At 44.8% G+C, this 27762-nt stretch overlaps 1 protein-coding gene across 1 annotated transcript; it reads left to right on the top strand.

Annotated features, from left to right (window-relative positions):
- Positions 1–27762, top strand: GNB5 (G protein subunit beta 5). Its single transcript, XM_049769322.1, has 11 exons — positions 1–174; positions 10813–10949; positions 12327–12368; positions 13087–13163; positions 14896–15028; positions 17817–17960; positions 20065–20156; positions 22602–22650; positions 24463–24559; positions 25317–25483; positions 27717–27762. Exons 1-11 carry the CDS (start codon positions 63–65, stop codon positions 27726–27728), a joined length of 1062 nt encoding a protein of 353 aa, XP_049625279.1. The 5' UTR covers positions 1–62; the 3' UTR covers positions 27729–27762.

Below are 27762 nucleotides of genomic sequence, written 5' to 3'. Positions count from 1 at the left end.
GAGTCCGCGACGCTGAGCGCCCGCGCGTCTCTCGTGTCCCGTGTCTCCTCCGCTCGGCGAAGATGGCCTCCGACGGGCTCCACGAGAACGAGACGCTGGCGTCGCTCAAGAGCGAGGCGGAGAGCCTCAAGGGCAAGCTGGAGGAGGAGCGCGCCAAGCTGCACGACGTGGAGCGTGAGTGGGGCCGCCGGGCCCGAGGGCGGGAGGGAGGGAGGGAGGCCAGGCCAGGCCGGGCCCTTGGATTGATTATTTGGATCATTTTCATCCACACACACACACACACTTGGACTATTTGGGTCATTTTCATACACACACACACACACACACACACACACACACACACACACGGATTATTTGGATCATTTTCATACACACACACACACACACACACACACACACCCTACGCCCTCTGTGATTTATTTTTAATCATATCTTTATACAAGCACCATGCTTACAAGCATGTTTGTACCTGGGATTCAGTTATACAAAAAACAACACCCCCCCTCACCAGTGCAACCTTCCCACCAGAAGCTCTGTGATGTTTATGGTGAGGCTAAATGCCTGCCAGCTTTTCCTCCCCGTTGGGCTGAACCACCAGTGTGCGATCTAGTTGCCTTGCAGTCCTGAGCTCGATTCACAGGTTAGCCTGTCATGCATGCTCACTCTCTTCCCTGTTTGGGGTTTGGATTGGGGCCACCACACTCAAGGGGGGCTCTGGGTGCTGATTGCCTGGTGCTCTCTGCTCCCAGAGGACCTCCAAAGCTTCATGATCAGCGTCATGATCAGCCCGGCCTCCATGACAAGCACATGCACCAAACCAGCCCCTCACACCTATGTGATACCTTTAAATTCTATTTATGGAAGAAAATTGGGGTTTACCCTAGGTGCCTAGGCAGCTTTAGCCTCACTTGGATCGAAGCAGATGATCTGGATTCAGCAAATTCAGTTGCTGCTCTTGTAAGGCCCTCAGAACAGGCTGGCTCAGTCTCTGGCATTTCATAATAGCTCCATCTACATTCAGCTCTAAAGTCGCAGGAAGTAGTTAGGCAAACTAGGAGTTATTTGTGACATAATTTAAAGACTCCCCCAGAGATGATTGATAGCTCTGTGTCCTTTGCCATCACTCTCCATCCCCTCATTCTTAACCTCCAGCAATCACCCCATGATTGAATTGCAATCTCCATCATTTTAATACAACCCAGGGCAGGGAGACCTGGGTAAAGTGGACCCTGCCTCTGCTTCTGCTCTGTCAGGAAATCACAAGTATCCATCTTCCCCCAGCCTAGGGATTTTTTTTTTAATGGGTGGGGTGGGGGGAGTGAAACTAGGTCCCATGGACATTGGGAGGCTGAGAAAGTGATGTTGGGTTTCTGTTCAAAAGGAAGAGTTGAGGACCAGAGAGATAGCACAGCAGTAGGGCATTTGCTAAGTTGACCCAGGATGGACCGTCGTTGGAATCCTGGCATCCCATATGATCCCCAAGCTTGCCAGGAGCGATTTCTGAGCGCAGAGCCAGGAGTAACCCCTGAAAGCCGCTGGGTGTGACCCAAAAAAATAAAAAAAAAAAAAAAAAAAGGAAAAAGTCGAATGGATATTGAAAGGTGGGGAAAGGTTGCCCCTTTTGCCCCTTGCAAACCCTTATACTGTGCAGATGATAGGGAAGCTGTCCATGTGGTATTAAGTGTCCGTGAGGTAGGCTGTCTCATTTCTCCATTTTACAGATGAGAAAACCGAGATGCCAAAAGGAACAGCATTGCCCTTACGTGCAGGCTCTGACACTCCAGGCCACCATCATTTCCCCTTTGCTCCAGAGTGACCCCTGTGTGTGTTATGTTCTGTTCAGGGCCTTTTCTAGAGACCCTCAGTAACAGTGCAGGCTGCCCTAAAGGCTATGAATTTATTAGTTGTTATAAGACAAAGACACAGTCTGTTATATATAGTCCTGGAATGAACATAGGAATACAGATACCTTTTCTGCATTGTGTTTTGGGGAGACCATACAGTTTATTTCCAGGAATAGTATTGCTGGGTCTAATGGAAGTTCAATTTCTAATTTTTTGAGGAATCTCTGTATTGTTTCCCCAAAAAAGCCAGACCTGTATACATTCCCATCAGCAATGAATGAGAGTCCCTTTCTCCCCAAATCCTGGCCAGCCTTGGATATTCTTGTTCTTTTTGATATGTACCAGTCTCTGATGTGTGAGATAATATCTCATTGTTGATTTGATTTGCATCTGCCTTATAACTAATGATGTGAAGTGGCTAAAGGAAAAATGGCACATCTATACTATGGAATTGTACACAACTGTTAGGAAAAAATGAAGTTGTGAAATTTACGTATAAATGTATAGACATGAATAGTATCATACTGAGTAAAAAGAATCAAAGGAAGTGAAGCAGAGATAGAATGATTCCATTTATTTACATGATATAAAATAGTATGAGAATCATACCCTAAAAAATATAGAAAGGAAGGTGATGAGGACCGGTCCATGTTAGAAACTTGTCACAAATGGGGAATACAGTTAGAACAGAAAAAGGACCACTATGACAATAATAATGGAAAGTGATCACTTGGCAAGAACTGGGTGCAGAAAGGAGGTAAATGTGCATGATAGCATTTTTGTAACAGTACTGCAAACTACCATGCCTAAAAGGAAAGAAAGGGGGGAAAGGAAGAAAGGAGAAAAGTATGTGCCATAGAGGCAAGCTGGAGGTAGCAGAAAGAAAATTGAGGAAATTGATGGCAGGAAGTATACATTGATGAAGAAGTGAGTATTAGAACATTGTATGACTGTTATTCAACCATCAACAACTTTGTTGCTATGTATCTCAAGGTGATTAAATTAAAGAAAAAAAAAGAAAGGCAAAGACACAGAATGTTAATGTCAGGGTTTGTCAAAGGTCTCATTCCCCCAGAAACTGAGGCTAAATTTGGGACTCCCAGGAGCATGGGAATCTAGCATGGAATTGGAATTGGTCATATTCTGATATGACCTACTGATACCAGGTCAGTATCCAGCTGGTCAGTCTGTTTTCTCTGCAAGGCTGAGGAAACTTATCTAAGGCACAGGAATTGGACTGCAGGACGACATTCATTCACAAGGTCTATGGAGCCTTAAATATTGTTTCTGAGCCCCAGAACATGAACTTGTGACTGCAGTGCTCAGTATTCCTTGAGTGGCTGAGCCAAGACCAGGCAGGTCTCCTGACACCTGCTCTAGAGTCCCTAACTGATCCACTCATGTGACCACATCTTTGGGGGGTGATGGGAGGATTTGGGCCACACCCGGCAGCACTCAGGGGTTACTGGCTCTGCACTCAGAAATTGCTCCTGGCAGACTCAGGGGACCATACAGGATGCTGGAGATTGAACCTGTCCTGGGTCATCCGCGTGCAAGGCAAATGCCCTACTGCTGTGCTATTGCTCTAGCCCCATGTGACCACATCTAGACCTGGATGATAAGACTGAAACTCAATCATGAACAAATTTGTAACCACAGTGTTTAAATAAAAGGGAAAAAAATGAACTTGTTTTCTTCTAAAAAAAAAAAGGCATGGATGAGACGTACTGGAATAATGTCAGACCCTCAGATCAATGGAATAGACTTGAATACACTGAGACTGACCTTCAGGTATATGATCAATTAATCTTCAATAAAGAGGCAAGAAATACAGAGTGGAGCAAGGAAAACCTATTCAACAAGTGGTGGTGGGAAAACTGGTGAACTACATGTAAAAAAGTGAACTCAGACCTCTACTTAAAACCATGTACTAAGTAAGCTCAAATAAAAATGGATTAAAGACCTTGATATTAGACCTGAAACCATAAGACACAGAGAGGAAAACATAGGCAGAATACTCCATGATATCGAAGCTAAAGGCATCTACAAGGACGAACCACCACTGGCCAAGCAAGTATAAATAAAGGGACCCGGAGAGATAGCACAGCGGCGTTTGCCTTGCAAGCAGCCGATCTAGGACCAAAGGTGGTTGGTTTGAATCCCGGTGTCCCATATGGTCCCCCGTGCCTGCCAGGAGCTATTTCTGAGCAGACAGCCAGGAGTAACCCCTGAGTACCGACGGGTGTGACCCAAAAACAAAAAAAACAAACAAAAAATATAAATAAAGGTAAACAAATGGGTCTACCTTAAACTGAGAAACTTCTGCACTTCAAAGGAAATCAAAACAACATGAGGGCCTGGAGAGATAGCACAGCGGTGTTTGCCTTGCAAGCTGCCGATCCAGGACCTCTGCATTTCTATGTTCATCACAGCACTTATTCACAATAGCCAGAATCTGAAAACAACTCAAGAGCCGAGAACAGACGAGTGGAGAAAGAAACTGGCACATCTACACAATGAAATACTACGCAGCTGTTAGGAAAAAATGGAGTCATGAAACGTGCTTATACATAGATGGATATGGAGAGTATTAAGCTGAGTGAAATGAGTCAAAGGGAGAGGGATAGACATAGAATAATCTCACTACTTTGTGGTATATAGGAAAAATAAAAGGTAGTATGGTAATAACAATAAAAGACAATAGAGATGAGGGCCAGGAGGACCAGTCTATGGTAGGAAGGTTGCCATAATAGTAGAGCAGTACAGTTAGGGTAGAGAACAGATCACTATGACAAATGATAGCTGGAACAAATCACTCTGGATAAGAATTGGATGTTGGCAACAACAACAACAACAACAAAAACCAAATTGGATGTTGGAAGGAAATAAAGTGATATGCGTAGTATACCTTCATTAACAGTAGTGCAAACCATAGTATCTGAGGGGGGACGGGAGGGAGGGAGGGACGGACGGACAGAAGGAGGGAGGGAGAAAGGAAGAGAGAAGTAAATGCCTGTCTTAGAGAAGGGCGGGGGAAAGGGTGAGAGGGAAATTGGAGACATTAGTCGTGGGAAATGGTGAACTGGTGAAGAGTGCTGTACATTGTATGACTGAAACTCAGTCATGAACAATTTTGTAACTAAGGTGATTAAATAAAAGGAAAAATTAGGGATCGGAGTGGTGGCGCAAGTGATAAGGTGTCTGTCTGCCTTACCCACGCTAGCCTAGGACAGACTGCAGTTCGATCCCCCGGTGTCCCATAGGGTCCCCCCAAGCCATGGACGGTTTCTGAGCACAGAGTCAGGAGTAACCCCTGGTCATCACCAGGTGTGGCCCAAAAACAACAACAACAAAAAGTGGATGGGAGCCAAAATCTTAAGATTTGGGTGTTTTCTAGAGTCAGAAGCCAATGTTACTGCCTCACATGATCCATGATATCCTCAAGTATTATAGCTGGTTGCCCAGAGGTCAGCTGCTGGACCATGCTTCTGTTCCTGTGGGCATTGGTGAATGTGTCATTAAGTCCTTAGCCTTTGGGAGAGTCCCTTTCCAGAAAAGCCTCTGTCTACTGACTCTGGGAAATTGTGATGCTGGACACTGGCCATGAATACTGGATAATGTCAGCTTGCATGGGCATATTAAAAATGGTGCTTTCCAGGGCCAATGTGTAGGAAATTTGCCTTGCATGTGGTCAACCTGGATTCCATCCCCAGCATCCCATATGGTCCTCCCAAGCCTGCCAGGAACAACTTCTGAGCAAAGAGCCAGGAGTAACCTCTGAGTACCTCTAGGTGTGACCCAAAAGCAAAAACAAAAAATGATTCTTTCAAAACCTTTCATACAGCTAACAGGTTCTTTAAGGAGGTAGCACAGTTTGAGGGTGTCCTGGAAGCCTGAAGTACCAGATGTACACCATGAGGGGGTTTGTGGATAGTAGTATATCCAGTCATATCCAGCAATTATCAGGGGGGGGAAATCAGGTCTTCCAACTTGGATGTGGTTATAATCTACTTAAACACAAGGGACACAGAAAAAAAATTTCTGGGATAGGAAAATAAAACAGGTGTTAGTTAGTAGTCATCCTAAGCAGACTTGTCAGTAATTATTTAGTACTATGTTCTGACTCATCATGGTGTGTAGACCGCACCTACTTGTGTTCAGGACTTCCTTCTGGTTTGTGCTTCTGGCAGGGCTCAGAGGACCATGTGGGATGCTGGAAATCAAACTGGGGTTGGCTGCCTGCAAGAAAAATGCCTTGGGGCTGGAGAGATAGCACGGAGGTAAAATGTTTGCCTTGCGTGCAGAAGGTCTTGGTTCAAATCCCAGCATCCCATATGGTCCCCTGAGCCTTCCAGGAGCAATTTCTGAGCGTAGAGCCAGGAGTAATGCCTGAGCGCTGCCTGGTGTGACCCAAAAAACAAACAAACAAAAAAAGAAAAATGCCTTAATTCCTTGTACTATCTTTCTTTCCCTCCACTTTGGAGTGTGAGAGTGACCCACAGTGACCTGGACAATTTTCTGACTTAACATTTCTGCATTAAAACAGTGGGCATACATCAGTAAATTTGTAAAAATCTTCAAAATCTAGTAACTGTAAATCTCTTTTAATTCTCCCATTCTCTTCTGTTTTAAATACCACCTCTAGTTTCCAAATCTTTCTTCCCTCCAGATTATGAGATTATGATGTTTCAGACCCACATCTACCTCCTTGCACCTCATATAGTTCCCTGTCTCACTAGATATATTTTATGAGAATAGAACCAGAAGTAAGCCCTGAGCATATGGCCCAAAAACCAAAACAACCCCCCGAAGATTATATGGGCCCAAGAGCTACTGCTTTAAAATGACTACAGTTATTGAAAATGAATATTATGGATTCGTTTATTCCTGCAGTAAATATTGATTGGGCTCTCATGCTGTTCCAAGCTGGAGAAGAATAATTCACTTGTAACCTGCTCCTTTCTGCCAAATTGGTTCCCTTGGTCCCACAGTCCCAAAGCAGAACTGAGGTGTTATGGAGGTCAGCAACTTACCCCAGGATGCACAAGGTTGCACAGCCAAGCACAGTGGTTGTCTGTTTTGACCCAGTCATCATCAAACAGGCCTCTACTTCCAGCACTTTCCAGAGACCTAGCCCCTCTGTTCCCATGATTCTCTGAGGATCTTCACAATACAAAACCCCCTCTTCCTGCTGCAGCTCAGTTTCTAGAAGTTCTTCACAGTTTATCATATGCTTGGAAGCTCGTTTTAGAAGCCAACTGCTTGCATTCACCGTCCTTAGGGAGTGATCAGTAAGTAGGTGAAATATAAAACATGTTTGCTCCAAACAGACCCTACAGATAATTTACTAAACTTATGGATTAATTGCAGTTGTGTTTCTTCCTGGCATTGAGATCTTTCAAAATCCTTTATCTTAGTGGATGCAATATCTGGCAGAGAGAAGCAGGAGTGAGTGGGTCAGGATTGAATTTGTATGTGGGAAGGAAAACTGCAGTAGGAAAAATAATTAAGAGTGGGGATGTGCTCAGATTCTTGTTACATAAGGAGACTGTTTTGACTGGGGGAGTACTTTGGCTTTTTTTTTTTTTCCAAAAAGGGGCATTTGAAAGTTATGCTTATCTTGCAGCATTGAGGAAGCAGTTTCACTTTGCTGCTGAAAATTCTCAGCAGTATAGACTTCTGTAAAAGATCTATTTTTAGACTCCATTTAATTTTGTGTATGAATAATATATCTTTGACTTAATTATAGTTATAAATGCAGTTATTTGAACAGAAAACTGTGGCATTATAATCCCATAGTTGTGTAGTACTTTATAGTTTAGCAAGTATTTTTTACAGTTTGGGTTTCTTTTTCAAGAATGTTTATTGAGACACTGTGATTTACAAATTTGGTCATAATAGAAGTTTCAGGTATAAAATGTTCTGACATCAATCCTACCACTGGTCACCTTTTCCCTGGGATTATACCCTGTTTTATTCAAAACAAAGACTTTCTCCCAGCTTCCTCCTTTATTTTCACCCACCCCTTTTTATACCAGTAAAAGGCCCACCTAGATTGGATTAGTTTGAGATAGGTACTTTTGTCTGTCACTGGACCCTTTTCCCTCCCAGTTGTGGAATGAGCTAGTCAATAAAGAGAGGTTGATTTGACAGGCTCATGAGGCTGGAAGATTCCCCCACCAATCTCCATGCTTTTCTACCATAAAGTGTCTTAGATTGTTCTTGCAGATGAGCCCTTATACCCAGGTTCTCTTCCAGCCCCCAGCCTGCCCCCTTGGCAGGTATATAAACAAAAACTATATTTTTGTTTTGTTTTTGTGCCACTCCTAGTGGTGCTCAGGGCTCTGAGCTCAGAAATCATTCCTGGCAGGCTTGGAGGGTCTATATGGGATGCCAGGGATTGAACCTGGGTTGACTGGCTGCGTGCAAGGCAAACACTCTACCTGCTGTGCTATTGCCTCAGCCCCCCACAAAATGTATTTCATATTACTTGGTACGATAAAATGTAAAGGAATGGCAAATAGAATTATCAAAAAACAAATTAATAAAAGTCAAGTTGTGATTTATCTTACGGGCTTTCCATTGTATGTAAGTTCCTTTTTCAATCTTGCTACTTTCAATATTCTGTCTCTATCTTTGTTTTTTGTTTTGTTTTGTTTGTCACTTTTAATATAATATGATTTAGAGTTTTCCTAATTGGGTCTGTTTTCACTGGGACCCTTCAGGCCTCTTGAATCGCAGTACTTAATCAACTCTGGGAGATTCTTTCTGATGAATTTTAAACTATTATTTCCTTTTTTTTTTGGTGGGGTTGGTTTTTGGGCCACATCCGGTGACACTTAGGAGTTACTCCTGGCTATGCACTCAGAAATTGCTCCTGGCTTGAGGGACCATATGGGATGCTGAGGGATTAGGTTAGTGCGTGCAAAGCAAATGCCCTACTGCTTGCACCACTGCTCCGGCCCCTAAACTATTATTTCTTAATCATATTTGCCTTCCTATTCTTCAGGGACTCCAATGATTCTTATATTGTTCCTCATGAACTCATCTCACAGTTCTCTGATATGCTGTTCATTTCTTTTTAGACTACTTTCTACCTTCTGCTGTTTTCTAATGGGTTCCTCCTCATTTTGGAACACCTCAAATTTTTTTTTTTGCTCAGCTTCTATTATTTTGCTATTAAGAACGTCTATTGAATTTTTTTTTGTTTTGTTTTGGTTTTTGTTTTGTTTTTGGGCCACACCCGGTGGTGCTCAGGGGTTACTCCTGGCTGTCTGCTCAGAAATAGCTCCTGGCAGGCACGGGGGACCACATGGGACACCGGGATTCGAACCAACCACCTTTGGTCCTGGATCGGCTGCTTGCAAGGCAAACGCCGCTGTGCTATCTCTCCGGGCCCCTATTGAATGTTTTTTAACATCATCTTCCATGCCTTGCATTTTGTTCTTTTTTATTTTTAAAGAAGGTAGAAAACTTTATTGGAAAGTAGAGGAGTACAGAAAAGGAATTCCCCATGGGGAGGAACTTAGTATAGGACTAAGTTCTATTTCTTTCATTTCTGACTGTAGTTGTTTTTATTTTCTACTCTCACACTTTCTTGTGCTTTGCTGTCGACCTGTGCTATATTGTTTCTTTAAACTCATTGAACATCTTCATCATGATGTGGATAACCTCTTGAATAAAGTAAGAAACTATGAGCTCATACTAAGCTAAAAACAATAATACTGGGGAGGAGAAAAAAGTTCATTTATGTTAATAATGCAATAAAAATGCTATGATAAAAACTGCTCAGTGCCAACCATTCTAGAAGGTCGTTCAGTTAAGTGTCATTAATGGGGAATGGGAACCACCTGGAACAATCATATAACTGGTAGGACATTTGCCTTGCATACAGGTTCCATCCCCAGCATCCCACATGGTTCTTTGCATATTGTCAGGAGTAAGTCCTGAGTGAATAGCCAGAAGTAACCCCTGAATATTGCCGAGTGTGGCTCCCAAAACAAACAAAAACAAAAAGATTCATTAATGGATGTTAAAACAAGGGCATATGAGATTGAAGAGTAAACTGATACTTGTATCAAGTTACATCTCCAGAGGCCAGAGATAGTGTACAGCAGGTAGGGCAATTGCCTTGCTTCCAGCTGACGTGGGTTCAGTCCCTAGTCCCTTGAACATAGCCAAGCATTACTCCTCAGCCCAGGGGGCACCATCAGGTGTGGCTGTCCAACCCCCAGAAAACAAACAAAAAGACTAGCTTCTGGGGCCAGATAGAGTACCGGGGTGAAGCAGTTGCATTATATATTCCTGCACCAATCAACCCTCAGCACCAGATGTGGTCCTTCGAGCACCCCAACAGGTCACTCCTGAGCACCGCCAACTGTGATCCCTCCACCCCAAAAATCAGTCAGTAAGCATGGTAAGAGAATGCACACAGATGATGGGGGTGGGGATTCTTTAGCTATAAAGCTATAGGGACAGTGGATATGGTCTATAGATTATTTCTGGCATTGTTGCAATGTTACTGTTTGGACTATTTTTCTGTGAGCTTGTTAGAATTTCTTATTTTCAGGAAATAGTCCCTGATGTGTTTAGAGGCAAGAAGGATGGGAAGGAGAACAGGTAGGAAGATTCCTGAGAAGGGGACAGTGTCTCTAGACCAAGAGTCAGTCTCTCTCCAAGGCACTGAAAGGGGCTTCCAGCCCAGAAGGAATGACCAACACTGCTTGTTTGCCATCACCACACCTTCCAGGCTTGGCTCTGCTTGCCCTACCAGCCATAGATGGGTTTTAAGGAAGAATAGAGCAGGATTTAGGAGCCTGCTTTCTTCTGGAGGAGATCCAGACATCTCAAACAAACTCAAAGAAATCATGACAGCGAGGCTCTCAAGCTATAGCTGTAGAGAAAGACCAGCGCCCTGTGCTGAGCATGGTCCTTGCTAAGGGCGTTGATTGGCACCTTCTCCTTCCAGTGTACCAGGTGGCTGAGCGAGTAGAGGCCCTGGGCCAATTTGTTATGAAGACCAGAAGGACCCTCAAAGGCCACGGGAACAAAGTTCTCTGCATGGATTGGTGCAAGGATAAGAGGCGGATTGTGAGCTCATCCCAGGTATGCCACAAGAGCAGCTGGGGCTCGGGTGTCCTTTGCAAACCCCTTTTGTGAGCTTTGTGACTCTGCATATTTTCAGTTATGAATTTGAATAGTTGAGAATTCTACCCTGTCCTGTAGAACTTCACTACTTTGTTTTTCGTTTTGTTTTGTTTTTGTTTTGGGGCCACATCCGATAATGCTCAGGGGTTACTACTGGCTCTGTGCTCAGAAATCGCTCCTGGCTCGGGTAACCATATGGGATGCCAGGGATTGAACCCAGGTCTGTCCTGGGTCAGCCGTGCGCAAGGCAAATGTCCTACCACTGTGCTATCACTCTGGCCCCAGAACTTTGATACTTTGAGTAGATTTGGAAATGGTTAAAAATTATGTTTAGGGGCCGGGAAGGTGGCGCTAGAGGTAAGGTGTCTGCCTTGCAAGCACTAGCGTAGGACGAACCACGGTTCCATCCCCCGGCGTCCCATATGGTCCCCCCAAGCCAGGGGCAATTTCTGAGCACATAGCCAGGAGTAACCCCTGAGCGTCAAATGGGTGTGGCCCAAAAACCAAAAAAAAAAAAAAAAAATTATGTTTAGGGGCAGAGCACAGCGGGTAGGGTGTTTGCCTTGCACATAGCTGACCCAGGTTTGATCCCCGGCATTCCATTTGGTTCCCCAAGCCTGCCAGGGATAATTTCTGAGCTCAGTTAGGCGTGACCCCTGAGTGCCACCAGGTATGACCGAAAAACAAACAAAAAATATTATGTTTAATGAAACACTCAAAATATTTCTCCCTGAGCATATGTTTATGTCTTGTTGGTGAGTGATACTTTTTGTTTGTTGGTTGGTTTTTCCAAATTGAAGGTATCAGTTGTTGATTCAGCTTGGGAGTTTATCACTAAGTCTTACTCCTTCAAGAACTAATACATATAGTGTGTCTGTGAGCACCAGGCATGATCTTGGGCCACATGGCCCTCGTGTGTGGTGAAGCAGTGAAGGAGCTAGGATTTCCTGGGAAACAGGCTGGAGGATACTCTAGAGAGTGATTTGATGTGGGAGAGGCTCCAGGTGAATAGTTCCTGTCAGGTAACAAAGGGCATTTCCTGTGTGCCTTGGTACCCAAACCTCCCCCTGCCTACCTACCCATTTGTTGACATTCGGGGGTGTAACATCTCCTGACATTAGTCAACAGCTCTGCCTGACTGATAAATAGTGGGAGGAAGTACTGCAGCACTGCCACTTGTTTTTCTGTCTATTCAAGCCTTGTAACACTGGGGATGGAGTCCGGAGCCAGACAGGAAGGTGTAAACCTCTCATGGACCCCATTTTTTTTTCTGAAGGGACTTAATAGTCCAGTATTATTCTGACCTTCCACTGTTCTTTCTGTTCCACCACTTAGGATGGGAAGGTGATCGTGTGGGACTCCTTCACTACTAACAAGGTAAGATGTGACATCCTGACACATGAGGGCCTCAGTGATCCAGGGCTGGGGAGACAGGACAGTGGGCAGGACACGTGTCTGTGTCCTGTATGGCCCCCGGAGCACTGCCAGGAGTGACCACTGAACACAGAGTCAGGAAGCATGTCCTGAGCTTCGCTGGGTATGACCCCAAACCCAGAATATCATCACTCCAATAAAGATGCCCAGCTCCCAGCTCTGCCCACTTAAGTACCCCCCAGCTGTAGCTTACTTCTTGGGGGGCAAGTTTGGAAATGGAAACTCTATGGAAGCCTATCCAGAGTGGGTCAGTCTGGTAGTGACTGCAGAGATGAGCAGACGAGAGCCAGTGCCTTCCTCGGGCTGTAGTTTATTTCCCCTGTGGATTGGTTGTGGGGAGCATTCCAGATCTGGGCTTCTCTGTGCCTCTCTCTACCAAGCTGATGGAAATGAGGAGCTCTCAGGACTCAACCAGCATGGACCCAGGATCCTTAGCACACTGTAGCATTTCTGGAAGTATACCCCACTTAAAAATAAGTGTTTTTGATTTTAGAAAATGTGACATGTATTTGGTTATGGGGACAAAGCCTATCTTGCTTCCACATCACTTTCTTTGCCTTTTGAAACTGATCTCACAACAGGGGATTGTGCTTGTTAGAATGGAGCTGTTGGGGTGTTCATATAGATGCAGCCACTCACCCTTGTTCACACTGTGTTTCAGGAGCACGCGGTCACCATGCCCTGCACATGGGTTATGGCTTGTGCTTATGCCCCCTCGGGCTGTGCCATTGCCTGTGGGTAAGTAGCGGGGAACAGAAGCTTCCCCATATTCTGCTGGTCCCTAAGTACTTAGGGCTTTTCATTGGCTAGTTAGCATGTCTTTAGTGGCCTTGGTCCAAGAGGATATTCAGATTGAAGGGAGAGTTTGTTTCAAACCTGTGCCCTCTGTTCCAAAATGCTAATAGAAGTGACTATAAATTCTATAAATTGACGCTACTTCATTGAAAAACATACTGGTAATGTCAGAGAGAAACAGTTATTTGAAAGCACCCTCTGCCAGCCCCATGTCCAAATTTGGGGCAATTTGACCATCACATGTACTAATGCTAGACATGGATGATTTCTCTCTCGTCACCAAGAGAGAGGTAATATAGTGAATAGGGCACTTGCCTTGTTCGCCTCTGTTCTAGGTTTGATCCTTGTACCCCATATGGTCCCCTGAGTCCACCAGGAGTGACCCCTGAGTGCAGAGCTAGGAGCAAACCCTGAAACACTACTGGGTATGATCTAAAAATACAAAAACAAAGTTGGCATCACCAAAGTAGAAAAAACAGCGCCACAAGCCCCCCAAATTGAAGCAGTTAATTTACTGCATTATTTTTATACTGTTGCTCCAAATGTTATATATAATTGAAATGTAGACAACAGTGAGACAGATATCAAGTACTATAACATCTTAGGACATTTGATCCAATGCCACTTGTCATGAACAAAAAATATAAAAGATTTTATTTTGTTTTGTTTTGTTTTTGTTTTGGGGCCACACCCGGCGGTGCTCAGGGGTTACTCCTGGCAGGCACGGGGGACCATATGGGACACCGGGATTTGAACCAACCACCTTTTGTCCTGGATCGGCTGCTTGCAAGGCAAACGCCGCTGTGCTATCTCTCCGGGCCCAAAAAATATAAAAGATTTTAAAAGAAACTAAAGTGGATCAGAGAGATAATACAGCAGGTAGGGCACTTAAGGACTGTTGGTTAAGACTAAATATAGACGGCTTGTTAGTCTATAACACTAGTGAATGCAATTTTTAGGTTTTTTTTTAAGAAGTTATGATTGGGAGAGAAATAGATATGATGATGACTTAGTGACAGTAGGGAGATGCATATTTGCAAATTGGAGCATTTAGACATAATACTTAGATCTGCAATGTATATTTAAATGGTTCAGAATTGAGGCCAGAGCAATTGTACAGTGGATAGGCCACATGCTGCATAGCAGACCTGGATTTGATCACAGCATTTTATATCATCCCCAAGCACCAGTAGGAATAATTCCAGAGTTCGGGGTCCCAAGTAACCCTGAGCATCACCACGTGTGGCCCAAACACCCCGTCAAATACAGCACAATTGAGGGAAACTAGCTAGTTGTTTATCAGATTTTCATTCAATTTTACTGTGCCTTTGAATAGCCTCAAAGTAAAAATTGGGAGAAAGATTGAAATCTATGATGCTTTTTTGTTTGTTTGTTTGTTTGTTTGTTTGGGGGTCACACCCTGTGACGCTCAGGGGCCACTCCTGGCTATGTGCTCATAAATCGCCCCTGGCTTGGGGGACCATATGGGGCACTGGGGATTGAACCACGGTCCATCCTGGGTCAGCCAGGATGCAAGTCAAATGCCCTACCACTGCGCTACCTCTCCAGCCCAAGATGTATGATGCTTTTAAGGAAGCAAATTTTTGAACAGCTTGAGTTTCTTTTTATGGTTTTTTCTCACACTCATACTGGGTACCTCTTTGTTTCCTCCTAGAGGTTTGGATAATAAGTGTTCTGTGTATCCTCTGACCTTTGACAAGAATGAAAACATGGCAGCCAAAAAGAAGTCCGTTGCAATGCATACCAACTACCTGTCAGCCTGCAGTTTCACCAACTCTGACATGCAGGTGAGGACAGGGAAGAATTGCAGGAGGCTCCGATGCCTAGGAGACAACTGGCCCCTCAGAAGAGGACCAGAACAATTACCATCCTCCCTACATGAGAAGGCTCCAGTGCTGAACTTCACAAAACAGTAGTATTTGTCTACTGTTAGCTGCTCTTGTCATTAGTGAAATTCCATATGAGGAAAGTCAGGGCTATTCTCTGCTGCTGGCTGTTCTGACCATCCTCTCTGTTTGTTTCAACTGGCCTTGTGTTCTGGGTCCAAGATAACTGTATTATCTATGATGAATGTACCAGGTTGATATACCCCCTCATCCTTTCTGCTCCTGTTTCCACAAATGCAAACATAAATGCCATTTCTGAAGTTTGTGTCAGTTCTCAGTGAACTGTAGTGAATGAAACCAGTGTAGCTCCAGCACTTGAAATGTTTCTTTTCATAGGCTAAGAACAGGTATCACTTATCAGTGTCTGCTTAGACAACTTCCATGAGTACCATTCCCCTGGCAGAGCCTTTGCATGAGGCTGAAGACCTCAGTCTGTTTCTGAGGCCCCCTGTGGACAGTAGGGAGGCTGCCAGTTCAGTTTCATTGGTCACAAACATGCTACAGGACTGCTGGGCCACAGATGGAGGTTGGAGGATGGTAGGTGAAGGTCGGAGACCCAGTGTGAATCTGGCAGCTGAAAGGCACACTCTGAAGGCCTGTCCTCACTGCATAGATAGTAAGAATCATAGAGGAGCTAGATCATATTTGGGGGTGGCAGCAATCCCCCGATCATACAGAGGGATCCAGGTGTTTCTTTTGGTGATACTTGGGGGACCACCAAAGCCATACCTAGAAGTGATGGTCAGGGGTTACCAGGGCTATATCTGGTGGTGCGGAAGGAGACATGTGACATTGAGCATTCAGGATCTCACAGTGATCCTGTCTTTAGGCATTCTCTCCTGGCTTCTGTAGTGCTGGATGTTTTTTTTTTTTGGTTTTTCTTTACCCCAGGTGGATCACACTTGAATGTATTTTATTTTTTTATGAATATTCTGTTTTTTTTTTCTCAACACCCCCCTTCACTGATGCAACATCCCCATCACCAATGTCCCAAGTGTCCTTCATCCCCACCCCACCCCGGCCTGTGCTCTAGACAGGCTTTCTACTTCTCTCTTTCACTGGACCTTCCAACCCTCCTCTCTTTTGTCTCTGAGAATTATTGCAAAAATGTCTTTTATTTTTCTTAAAACCCATAGATGAGTGAGACTATTCTGTGTCTATCTCTCTCCCTCTGACTTATTTCACTCAGCATTATAGAGTCCATATACATCTATGTATAGAAAAATTTCATGATTTCATCTCTTCTGACAGCTGCATAATATTCCATTATGTATATGTACCACAGTGTCTTTAGCCATTCATCTGTTGAAGGGCATCTTGGTGTTTCCAGAGTCTGACTATTGTAAATAGCATGGCAATGAATATAGGTGTGAGGAAGGGATTTTTGAATTGTATTTTTATGTTCTTGGGAATAGCCCTAGGAGTGGTATAGCTAGATCGTATGGGAGCTTAATTTTCAGTTTTTGGAGTAATGTCCATATCGCTTTCCATAAAGGTTGTAATAGATGGCATTCCTACCAGTAGTGAATAAGAGTTCCTTTTTCTCCACATTCCTGCCAGCACTGCTTGTTCTCATTCTTTGTAATATGCACCAATCTCTGTGGTGTGAGATGGTAGCTCATAGTTGTTTTGATTTGCTTCTCCCTGATGATAAGTGATGTGGAGCATTTTTTCATGTGCCTTTTAGCCATTTGTATTTTTTTTTCAGGATGTTTTGAGGGGAGTATCTGATATCCCCAAAAGATTGGGTTTTCTTTTTTTGTTCTGTGTTGAGGCCATACCCAGCAATGCTTAGGGCTTACTCCTGGCTTCCACATCAGGAATTACTCCTGGGAGTACTTGGGAGGCCATATGGGATGCCATGGATTGAAAATGTGTCTGCTGTGTGTATGGCAAATAAATGTCCTGTCCATTGTATTATCTCTTCAGTCCAAGATTGAAATTTTTTGACCCGTCACAGTAACAGGACAAGAAGTGAAACATCCACTTGCTCAGGAGCCATTGGAGAAAATTGTGGCATATTGTACAATGTAGAATCCCAATTAAGATGTGCAAATTTAGGGACTGATGCAATAAATAGTTCAGTGGATAGGGCATTTGCTTTGCAAGCGCCTGACACACATTCAATCCCCAGCATCTCATATGGTCTCCTGAGCCTGTAAGGAATAATTCCTGAGCATAAGCACTGAGAAGCATCACATATGGCCCAAAAAGAAAGCAAACAAAAAGATGTTTGAATCCAGGCATGTGTTTGTAAGCTCTTTAGCCAGCCCTGGCCATCTTAGTACTTGTATGAGTTTTCGTGTCCTTGGACACTATGCCTGCATCCTGGGAACTTGGGAGGAGCCATTTCTGGCCATGAGCAGGGCTAGGGCTTCCCCAGACTGCCTACCTGGGCCCCCCAGCTGATGGAGCAATGCTTCCCTGCCTTGTGTGAGGAGGACACACCATCATGTGGAGTTGGAAATTTCTGAATGCCTCAGTACTTGAGGCCTGGTCCCTGCTTCTCCCAGCACCGTCATTCACCCACCAAGAGCTTTCTGTGCAGACATAAACATTGCAGGAATGTGAGGGAGGTTGGTAGGGGCAGTTACAGGAAGCCACATGCACATCTTCCTCCTCAAAAACTATCCACATCTGTCTGGCTGCACCCTGCAGTGGTGCCAACACTCTCTCCCTTTTGTGGCAGATTCTGACAGCAAGTGGGGATGGGACCTGTGCCCTGTGGGATGTGGAGAGTGGGCAGCTGCTGCAGAGCTTCCACGGACACGCGGCTGATGTGCTGTGCTTGGACTTGGCGCCTTCAGAGACGGGCAACACCTTTGTATCTGGGGTAAGTATGAGGGAGACCTCAGGGGCCTGTGTCCATTGGAGAGGCTTGTAATAGAGACCTTGTGTCTAGTTAGAGCAGGGGTGGCGAACAAGATTTTTACCCTCACTCAAAATGGCAAAATGCAATATGTGTTTAATATATTATTGTTAAAATGATATGCTTTTGTGTGAGTGTTTGTCTGTTTTGGCAGGTCACTGCGTGGTGTGGCTCTCTGACTCTCACAGTTTAAAATTTTGGCTCTTTGTGTCGAACTTGGTCGCCACCCCTGAGTTAGAGGTTGATGGGGCACCTGAACAGGAACCGTGGGGGGTTTCTGTGCCTCCACAATCTTGTATCAGAGGCACTGTGATTGTTCTGCCGCTTACAAACAGCAGTCCACAGAGAACTGGAAGTCTTCTGGTGAGGGACTCACGGGACAGGAGAGAGAGTATAGTGGGTTAAGACACTTGCTTTACACACAGCCCACCTGGATTTGATCCCAGGCATTCCATAGGGTTCTGAGCATCATCAGAAGTAAGCTCTGGGGCTAAAGTGATAGCACAGCAATAGGGCGTTTGCTTTGCATGCAGCCAAACCCTGGACAGACCCAGGTTCAAGCCCCAGCATTCCATATGGTCCCCGAACCTGCCAAGAGCGATTTCTGAGCACAGAGCCAGGAGTAATCCCTGAGCGCCACAGGGTGTGGCCCAAAACTATAAAAAAAAAAAAAAAATAGAAGAAGTAACGCCTAAACACAGCTAGATGTGGGCCCAAAATAAACTCTTCTGTAATTCAGCATTTTCTAAAGTCCTGAAGCTGCCCTTTTAGTCCACATTCTTATAAAGACACTAAGTGCTGCTATTCCTGCCTCCTTCCCTTGCCCTGTCAGATGTTTTGGGGTTATACCAACTGAGCTTAGGGTTTACTCCTAGATCTGAGTTTAGGGGTCCCTCCTGGGGATCTCAAGGGACCATATGGGGTGCCAGAGATCAAACATGGCTCAACATGTGTTGAGACCAACATGCTGCACAGCATTTTTTTATGTTTTACCTCTTTTATTTATTGCATGCATTTTATTTATTTATTTTCATTAAATATAATTTTTATTTTAATCATAGTGGCTTACATATCACTGACAATAATATTTTAGGTACATATTAACATAAGATCAGGGGAATTCCCATCACCGAATTGTCCTCCCTCCACCTCCGTTCCCATCCTTCTTCCCATATCCTCTTCCCTTAGCATTTTTTACTTCTTCAGCTGTTGAGAGGCTACACTGAATTGTGTGAGCCTCTGAACAGGGCTTCACTATAGGAAGGAACAGAGTGCTCCTGATCATGATGGTATAATGGTATAATTATTCCTCTGGGCAATGTGGACACCACAGTGAATGAATGTCACAGGTATTGGCTGCATCCCCTTAGAACCCAGAGACTCCGCTTCTAGTTGCAAATTCCCAGCCAGACAAGCGGCTGAGGGTACAGACAGTTCAGGGGTGCCTGGGGTCTCTCTGTATCCTTAAAGCATAGTCCTAGAGGATTCAGAGCACACTCAGTATGTGTGGTTGCTCCTCTTTTCTCTGGTTCTGAGGGAGGAAAGAAAGGAAAAGTAACAGGGGACTAAGTACCTCTGTGAAGAGGAAACAGTAAGCTGGTCATCCAGGGTTTGTGCTAAGTCCACATGCTGTGAAAGAAGAAAACAGAGTGAAGGGTTGGGGGCCTTTCCTTGGGACCTGAAAAACATCATTGTGGCCTTTTGTTTTGGGGCCATACCTGGTGATGCTCAGGTCATATTCCTGACTCTGCAGGAATCAAACCCATGCTGGTGGTGTGCAAGGCAAGGGCCTTACACACTGTACCATCACTCCAGCTCTCGTTCTGGCCTTTTAGGGCTTATTGAGTAAAGAGGCTTTCCATATAACGGGACTCAGAAAAAAATGTGTTGTTGGCTAGTTACTAATGAATACTGTACTGAGGAAGGAGGTTTGGGTAACCCAACAGTACTTAGGGGACACTCCTGGTTCTCTGTTCATGGGCCGTACTTGGTGGTACTTGGGGGACTGTGGACTGTCTGTAAATATTCACTGAAGTATCCATAACTTGGAATTTGTTTGCATTTGTAGGGATGTGACAAGAAAGCCATGGTGTGGGACATGCGATCTGGCCAGTGTGTGCAGGCCTTTGAAACCCATGAGTCTGACATCAACAGTGTCCGGTCAGTGAGTAGAATGCTGATGTCTCATCCATGTCTCCCCATGTTCTTGGTCCTGGAGTCCTTCTCAGCTCAGACACTGCCTTCACATTGATTAATCAGCTAAGTGAGGCCTCTCTAGCTCAAAAGGATGATTTGGGGAGGACTTGAACAGGGCTCCAGAGTTCTATATTGCATGCCCGTAAAAGCAAGCAGCATTATTCTACTTCAATAGAATCATCAGTTTTTGTTCACTTATTTATGTGATGTAGTTACTGAGTACCTACATACAGAACATTATCCCAGCAATTGTTCATAGTTGTGATCAAGATTGAAGAAGTGTCTGCTGTAGGAGTTAAACAGAGCACAGATAAATAGATGTATGAGTTAGGAAGACTGCTGAATAGGGAGCTGGGCAAAGGTGGTCAGAAAAGGCGGCTTTTACATAAAAATCAAGCTGGTGGAAGGATCAGGCTTGCAGAGTGATAGAAGGAGGGTGAAGAGGTAAGCTCTTAAGAACCGATTCATGGGCCGGAGAGATAGTGCAGCAGGTAGGGCATATGCCTTGCATGCAGCTGGCCTAGTTTGATTTCTGGAATCCCATAGGACCCACAGGCACCATTATACATTATAATGCAGGATTTGCCCTTGAGCACTGCCGAATGTAATCCAAACCACCCGCTTCAGATAAGAAGCATCTGACTAGATGCATTTGAATCCTGACACACGCACATGTGACATGAATCCCCTCTCTAGTCAATGGCAGTTGTTGCCGCCTTGACCAGGACTTGCTGTGGGCACATGTTGGGTTGCAGTGTTTATGTGGTACTCACTGCAGCTTACTCTTGAGGCACATGGGGTGGTGGTGCTTGATGGGACTCATGCTTCTACTTGTGGAGCTTGCATACTGCTGCTGTTTGTACACTGTAGCTGCAGATCACTTGCAGTGCCAGGAATCACAGACAGCAGTGATGCCAGAACCATGTCAAGCACCAGGGATTTTAACTGAAGACCACAAGCTTGTAGAATACTCACGGCTCCACGTCCCAGGGTCTGGGATTTTTATCCTGCAAGAGTGTCCTTTCTTTTTCCTTTCTTCTGTCCACACTCCTTCCCTCCCTTGCTCTACCCTATTGTTCTCAGGGACCCAGAGTACACACCCTGGATGTTGACTAGCTTTATGGGACCCAACATATGAGCAACTCTGGTTCTGCAGCACCATCTCTGATGGCTGTTAGGGTTCAGGCCCACCATTTTGCAATTGGCAGGGGGTGACAGCATATTTTTATGGTTAACTGAGGTCCCACCCACCATGTTGGGAAAAGTAAAAGGGCAGATGCCTACAGAAGTATGAGGAGAGCACTGTAGGAGCAGGCCATCCACTTGGGGACTCTAGGTCTTGTATAAGGAGCACTATTGAATTGAAGGGAGAGTTGGAAGATGTTGAAGCAGCATAGAAAGTATCATCCTCCAAAAGTCTTCATTATACTTGATAGCGCTAGGTATGTTCCTCTTAAGAACAAGAACCAAAGACTACCTGATTAATCTCCAAAGTTCCAGTTTGTTAGAATGCTTTTCCATGCGGTTCGACACTAATGAAATAGCAGCTTCTTCTAATGCTCTCGTGTGTGGCAGTACTTTCCCAAAAAATAGAGAAAGAACTCTTGAATTTTATGTATCCTATTGATCTTCTTTGAGAAAATAACTCCCCTAGGGAGCACATTGCAGGGAGACTTTGTGCATAGAAATATTCTTTGTAGGAATCTCAGTAGGATTGTCTAACTCCCTACCCTCACAAAGTGTGGCACAGGAAGAAAGGAAATAAAAGGGATAATAACGTTGCACAGGAGGAAAGGACCAAAAGATTAGGTGATGCAGCTTTTTGGGCCTTACAATACTGGGACCACTGGAGCTGCACACACTAGTACTCAGGGACCATGCAGTGTTGGGAATGGAAATTGGAGCCTCAGGTATGTAAGTCCTGGGCTCCAACCATGTGAGCTATCTTTTGAGCTCCCTTTTTATCTCCCTGGTCTTTGAGCACACTGTTTTATTCCATTTTGACATGTGGGAGATGCAGTATCTGCCTCATGTTTTCTTGTGGATAGAGGTCAGAGCAGAAAGCTGTATGTGTCTCTAGTTAGCTCATTCCAGGGTCTGCACAGACTCTGCAATAAGCCTGGGGTGAGATGTGTAATCCAGGGAACTTCTATGATGGGCCCTACTGTGGGTATAGTGCAGACACACAGCATCTCACTCACTCTTCACCAACACTTTGAGGCAGTATCACAGCCAGAAGCCAGTGGGTGGCCTGATGAGCCTCTGTTTTGGGCCTCTGTACCAAGTAGTCACTGGATAAGGGGAGGATTCCCAGACCTAGCAGGGTCCTCCTTTCTTCCCAGATCTTTCTGGCACTTTTGTTGGAACTCAGACCTCTAAATAGCATGCTCTCTACTCTACTTTCCACAGGTATTACCCAAGTGGAGACGCCTTTGCTTCAGGATCAGATGATGCTACGGTATGTTTCTGAGTTCTGGAGAGTCTCCTTTTTGAGAGAGGTTCCTGACTGAATTGTTTCCTCCTTTTTGGTGGAACGGATTTTTCCCCATACCCAGATGTGCTCAGGGATTTCTCCTGGTTTTGCACTCAAGGATCACTCCTGGTGCCCAGGGATTGGCATGTGTGAGTCTTACTCACTGTATTACTTTTCTGATCCTAATTGTATATTTCAAAGCAATTTTTCTCCATCATAGTATTAAGATTTCCACCTTCTGATAGGACCACAACCTGGAGAACCCATAAGTAAGTAACCAAAGGAAAAATGGATTTAATACATGGAAGCCACCAAACATCCAAGCTGTCATAAGGTTATGGCTGACCAGGAGCTACTGCTGACAAGCATATTGTTGGTATTGAGTGTTGTAATGTGTTGCAATGTTTGACAACTGTGTGTCACTGCTGGACCATAGGAAAGTTGAAAAGAATTGCACACATGTAATCACCTATAACTTGAATTCAGTGAGGATAACTTAGGAGGTGAGATGGGGGAGAAAGAAAGTTTATGATTAAGAGAATTTCTTTGTTTTCATTTTTTTAACTTTATTGATTGATTCATTCATTGATTGATTGGTTTCTGGATCACACCCAGTGAAGCTCAGGGGTTTTCCTGGCTCTGCACTCAGAAATCACCCCTGGCAGGCAGGGGACCATATGGGATGCCGGGAATCGAACTGGGCACTCCCAGTTTGCAAGACAAATGCCCCACTGCCGTGCCATCTCTCCGGTCCCTCGTTTCTGTTTTCTTACTTTGAAATACATTATAATACTTTGCATTTGTTAGAGGTCAATATTTTTTTGCTATCTTTTAATGACCCACAACCAGTGGTGCTCAGAGGCTTATTAATCACATCTATATACAGATATTGGAGGCTGGAGTGATAGCTTAGTGGTAAGGTGTTTGCTTTACACGAAGCTGACCCAGGACGAACCCTGGTTCGATCCCCAGCATCCCATATGGTCCCTGAGGCTATCAGGAGCGATTTCTGAGCACAGAGCCAGGAGTAACTCCTGAGCGCCACCAGGTGTGACCCAAAAACACATACATACATACATACATACATACATACATACATACATACATACAGATACCATGCACATTAAACCTGAGAACATTTGTTTGGATGTTAGTAATTAGCTCAAAAAATTTGAGGTAGTTTTATTGTCCTCTTCAGCTTTTGTGGGATTTTTTTCCCCCCTATTTTAAAATGGATCTGTAGGCTTTATTAGAAAAAAGTTTCATTTTTGTTTTAGTGCCTGAAGAAATCATTTTTGCTGTTTAATCTCCACCAATCTAAAGAGATAAATAGGAAATAGGCTAGAGCCATAGTACAGCAGGGATGGTGCTTACCTTGCACATAGCCAACCTGGCTTCCATATGCCCCAAACCCTGCAGACATGATCCCTGAACTCAGAGCCAGGAATAATCTCTGAGCACTGCCAAGTGTGGAGGGGGAAACAAAAAAAAGGAGGGGCCGGCGAGGTGGCACTAGAGGTAAGGTGTCTGTCTTGCAAGCGCTAGCCAAGGAAGAACCGCGGTTCCATCTCCCGGCATCCCATATGGTCCCCCAAGCCAGGGGCAATTTCTGAGCGCTTAGCCAGAAGTAATCCCTGAGCATCAAACGGGTGTGGCCCGGGAAAAAAAAAAAAAGGGAATGAGGCTTGAAGGATGAATTATGAGGAAGAGCACTGCCCACCTTCAGGCTCCCCAAACAGTGCTTCCCTGAACTGGCCCCAAAGTCAGTGACTTCTCTTCTGTGTGTTTGCACTGCAGTGTCGCCTCTATGACCTCCGGGCGGACCGAGAAGTCGCCATCTACTCCAAGGAGAGCATCATATTCGGGACATCCAGTGTGGACTTCTCCCTCAGTGGTAAGGCAGAAGGAACTTTCCAAAGATTGGAATGCAGGACCTAGGTACAAATATATCCCCGGCAAGCTCCCTGTTAGTGGAACTCCCTAATGTTCAGAAATATTGATGAGAAGCAGAGGTCAGGGGTCGCCCAATAAGTGGCCTTTGTGCTTGATTCTGTTCTTTGCCCTTCACATAGGGACTTTTCCCTGCCCCAGCCACTAAAGAAATGAGGCCTGACTGCCACAGATTATCTGTTGAAAAGACACATTTGCCGGTGGTTTTAGGCATGTCCTCCCTACCTTCCTTCTTCCCCATTGTACCCAAAAAAGGCCTTTTTTTCTAGAGGTGGAACAGATGGAGCAAGAGTCCCCTTTAAAAGTCCTGGGGTTCATGGAACCATTGCCCTCAAAGCTCAGGAGCTCAAGTGAAAATTAATAGGTCTGTTTCCCCAGATAAATGTTCTCTCTCTCTCTCTCTCTCTCTCTCTCTCTCTCTCTCTCTCTCTCTCTCTGTCTCTCTCTCTCTTACACACACACACACATACACACATACATACATGCACACACATACACACATATAGTAGATATGGCTTTGCTTGCATGGCCACCACATGGTGCTATAGAGATTTTACATGTCTGCCTGCCTACCACTACCCCACACAGCTACTGTTGAGTGAATGAATAATGAATAACAATACATATGTCTGAGTGAATGGGTGAAATGTGTCAAGAAAAGAAAAACCAGATTCATAACATTCTTATCTTCCTGCTTTGAGGTCGCTTGCTGTTTGCTGGATACAATGATTACACCATCAACATCTGGGATGTTCTCAAGGGGTCCCGAGTCTCCATCCTGTTTGGCCATGAAAACCGTGTCAGCACTCTGCGTGTTTCTCCTGATGGAACTGCTTTCTGTTCCGGATCATGGGATCACACCCTACGAGTAAGTGAAACTTGTATTCCCCGTTTGAGAATATTCAGGTGTGAGAGAAAGATGTACAGGCAATCCAGTTTGGGCAACTCAGTCAGACAGAGCTTAGAAGGAGAAGGGCAGGTTGCCAGGAAAGGTCATGAGCCCCATCCATGCAGTTATTGAACAACTATATACCAGCATGCAGTTGAGGACAGACTTGGGTTAGGCACTTCAAATGGTTCCTTTTGATCTTAAAAGCCTTTGGCAGGCACTAGAGCAATAGCACAGTGTTGAGGGCATTTGTCTTGCACATAGCTGTCCCAGGTTCATTCTGTGGCCTCCAATATGGTCCCCTGGGCCGGCCAAAATTAGTCAAATTAGTCTCACCTCAGGGTCTTATTCTGTAGTCATGAATCCTTGGGAGAGCCACAGAGTGACTTTATAGGGAGCCCACCAAGCCCCTAATATCATATTTAAATATATGAGTGCATTTTCCCAGCAAAATTGTCCTCGGAGCTGATTTCCGGTTTTCAAATTAGGTTCCTAAATTAGGTTTATCTCAAGAAATATAAATTTATTGCTTATTATAGTATGGAATGTTACAAATCTAATGGTTTCAGTGGCATCTCAGAAAGAGCAAACAGAAGGGCCCAAGCAATAGCACAGCAGTAGGGCATTTGCCTTGCACACAGCCAACACAGGAAGGACCCCGGTTCAAATCTCAGCATCTTATATGGTCCCCGAGCCTGCCAGGAGCGACTTCTGAGTGCAGAGCCAGGAGTAACCCCTGAGTGCTGCTGGGTGTGAACCAAAAACTAAAAAAATAGGGGCCGGCGAGGTGGCGCTAGAGGTAAGGTGTCTGCCTTGCAAGCGCTAGCCAAGGATCAGGACCACGGTTTGATCCCCCAGTGTCCCATATGGTCCCCCCAAGCCAGGGGCAATTTCTGAGCGCTTAGCCAGGAATAACTCCTGAGCACCAAACAGGTGTGGCCCAAAAAGAACAAAAAACAAAAACAAAAACAAAAACTAAAAAAATAAAATAATAAAGAAAGCGCAAACATATATATGAGGTCTAGGTTTCAATGGAGGGACAAAATCAGGACTTGACTTTATAGTTTAAGCTTGCTGGACTCAGGGTGGTGGGAGGGAGATTTCAATCTCTGAAGTCATTGGAAAGTATTCTGAGGGGGCAAAGAGAGAGTATTATGGGTAGAGTGCTTGCCTTGCACACAGCTAACCTAGGTTCAATCCCTGGCACCCCCATGGTCCCCTGGGCTCCACCAGGAGTGATTCCTGAGTACCAAAAACAAAAATAATAATAACATAAACTGTCATCTTAGATGTGTTTTTTTTTTCAAAGAGGGAGGGTACTTGAAGTAGTCTGATCTTAAGACACATGGATAGAAAAATACTTGTGAAATCTCTGAAACATTAAAATTTTTTTGACTGGGCCAGAGAGATAGCATGGAGGTAGGGCGTTTGCCTTGCATGCAGGACAGTGGTTTCAGGAGTAACCCCTGAGCACTGCTGGATGTGACTCCCCCCTCCCAAAAAAAAAAAAAAACTTCTTTTGACTATATCTTCCTGGTCAAGAGTTCCCTGGTCAGCTAAATATGTTCCTGGGGCCAGTGAACTATATTGGTATAGATGATTTCAGTTCTCTAAGAGTTAGAGTCCATAGAGTGGGGAGCTCAGTTGCCCTTTGGGATACTGGGGTCCATGTAAAGGAATTAATAATAGAAGTACCTCCTGGGGCCAGGAAGATGGCGCTAGAGGTAAGGTGTCTGCCTTTCAAGCGCTAGCCATGGAAGGACAGCGATTCAATCCCCTGGCGTCCCATATGGTCCCCCCAAGCCAGGGGCAATTTCTGAGCGCATAGCCAGGAGTAACCCCTGAGCGTCAAATGGGTGTGGCCCAGAAACCAAAAACAAAAACAAATAGAAGTACGTCCTGTAAGAATTAGGAATAAAGCATTAGGGGCCAGAGCAGTGGGACAGCTGTAGGGCGTTTACCTTGCAAGCACTAACCTAGGACAGACAGCAGTTCAATCTCCCGTTGTTCCATATGGTCCCTCAAGCCAGGAGCGATTTCTGAGTGCATAGCCAGGAGTAACCCCTGAGCATCACCGGGTATGGTCCAAAAACCAAAAAAAAAAAAAAAAAACGGAATAAAGCATTGGTCTTCTTGTGGTGTTGAGTAGGGGGAGTAGGTTTCACAGCCATTGACTACTAAGGGGGCTAAAATTCTGCTTCTGTCTTTGCAGGTCTGGGCTTGATTGGCTCACAGTACACACGTAGGTACTAGAGATA

This window comes from Suncus etruscus, chromosome 2, assembly GCF_024139225.1.
Source record: "Suncus etruscus isolate mSunEtr1 chromosome 2, mSunEtr1.pri.cur, whole genome shotgun sequence".
NCBI classification, from domain to species: Eukaryota; Metazoa; Chordata; class Mammalia; order Eulipotyphla; family Soricidae; genus Suncus; species Suncus etruscus.
This window is presented reverse-complemented; position numbering and strand designations above follow the sequence as displayed.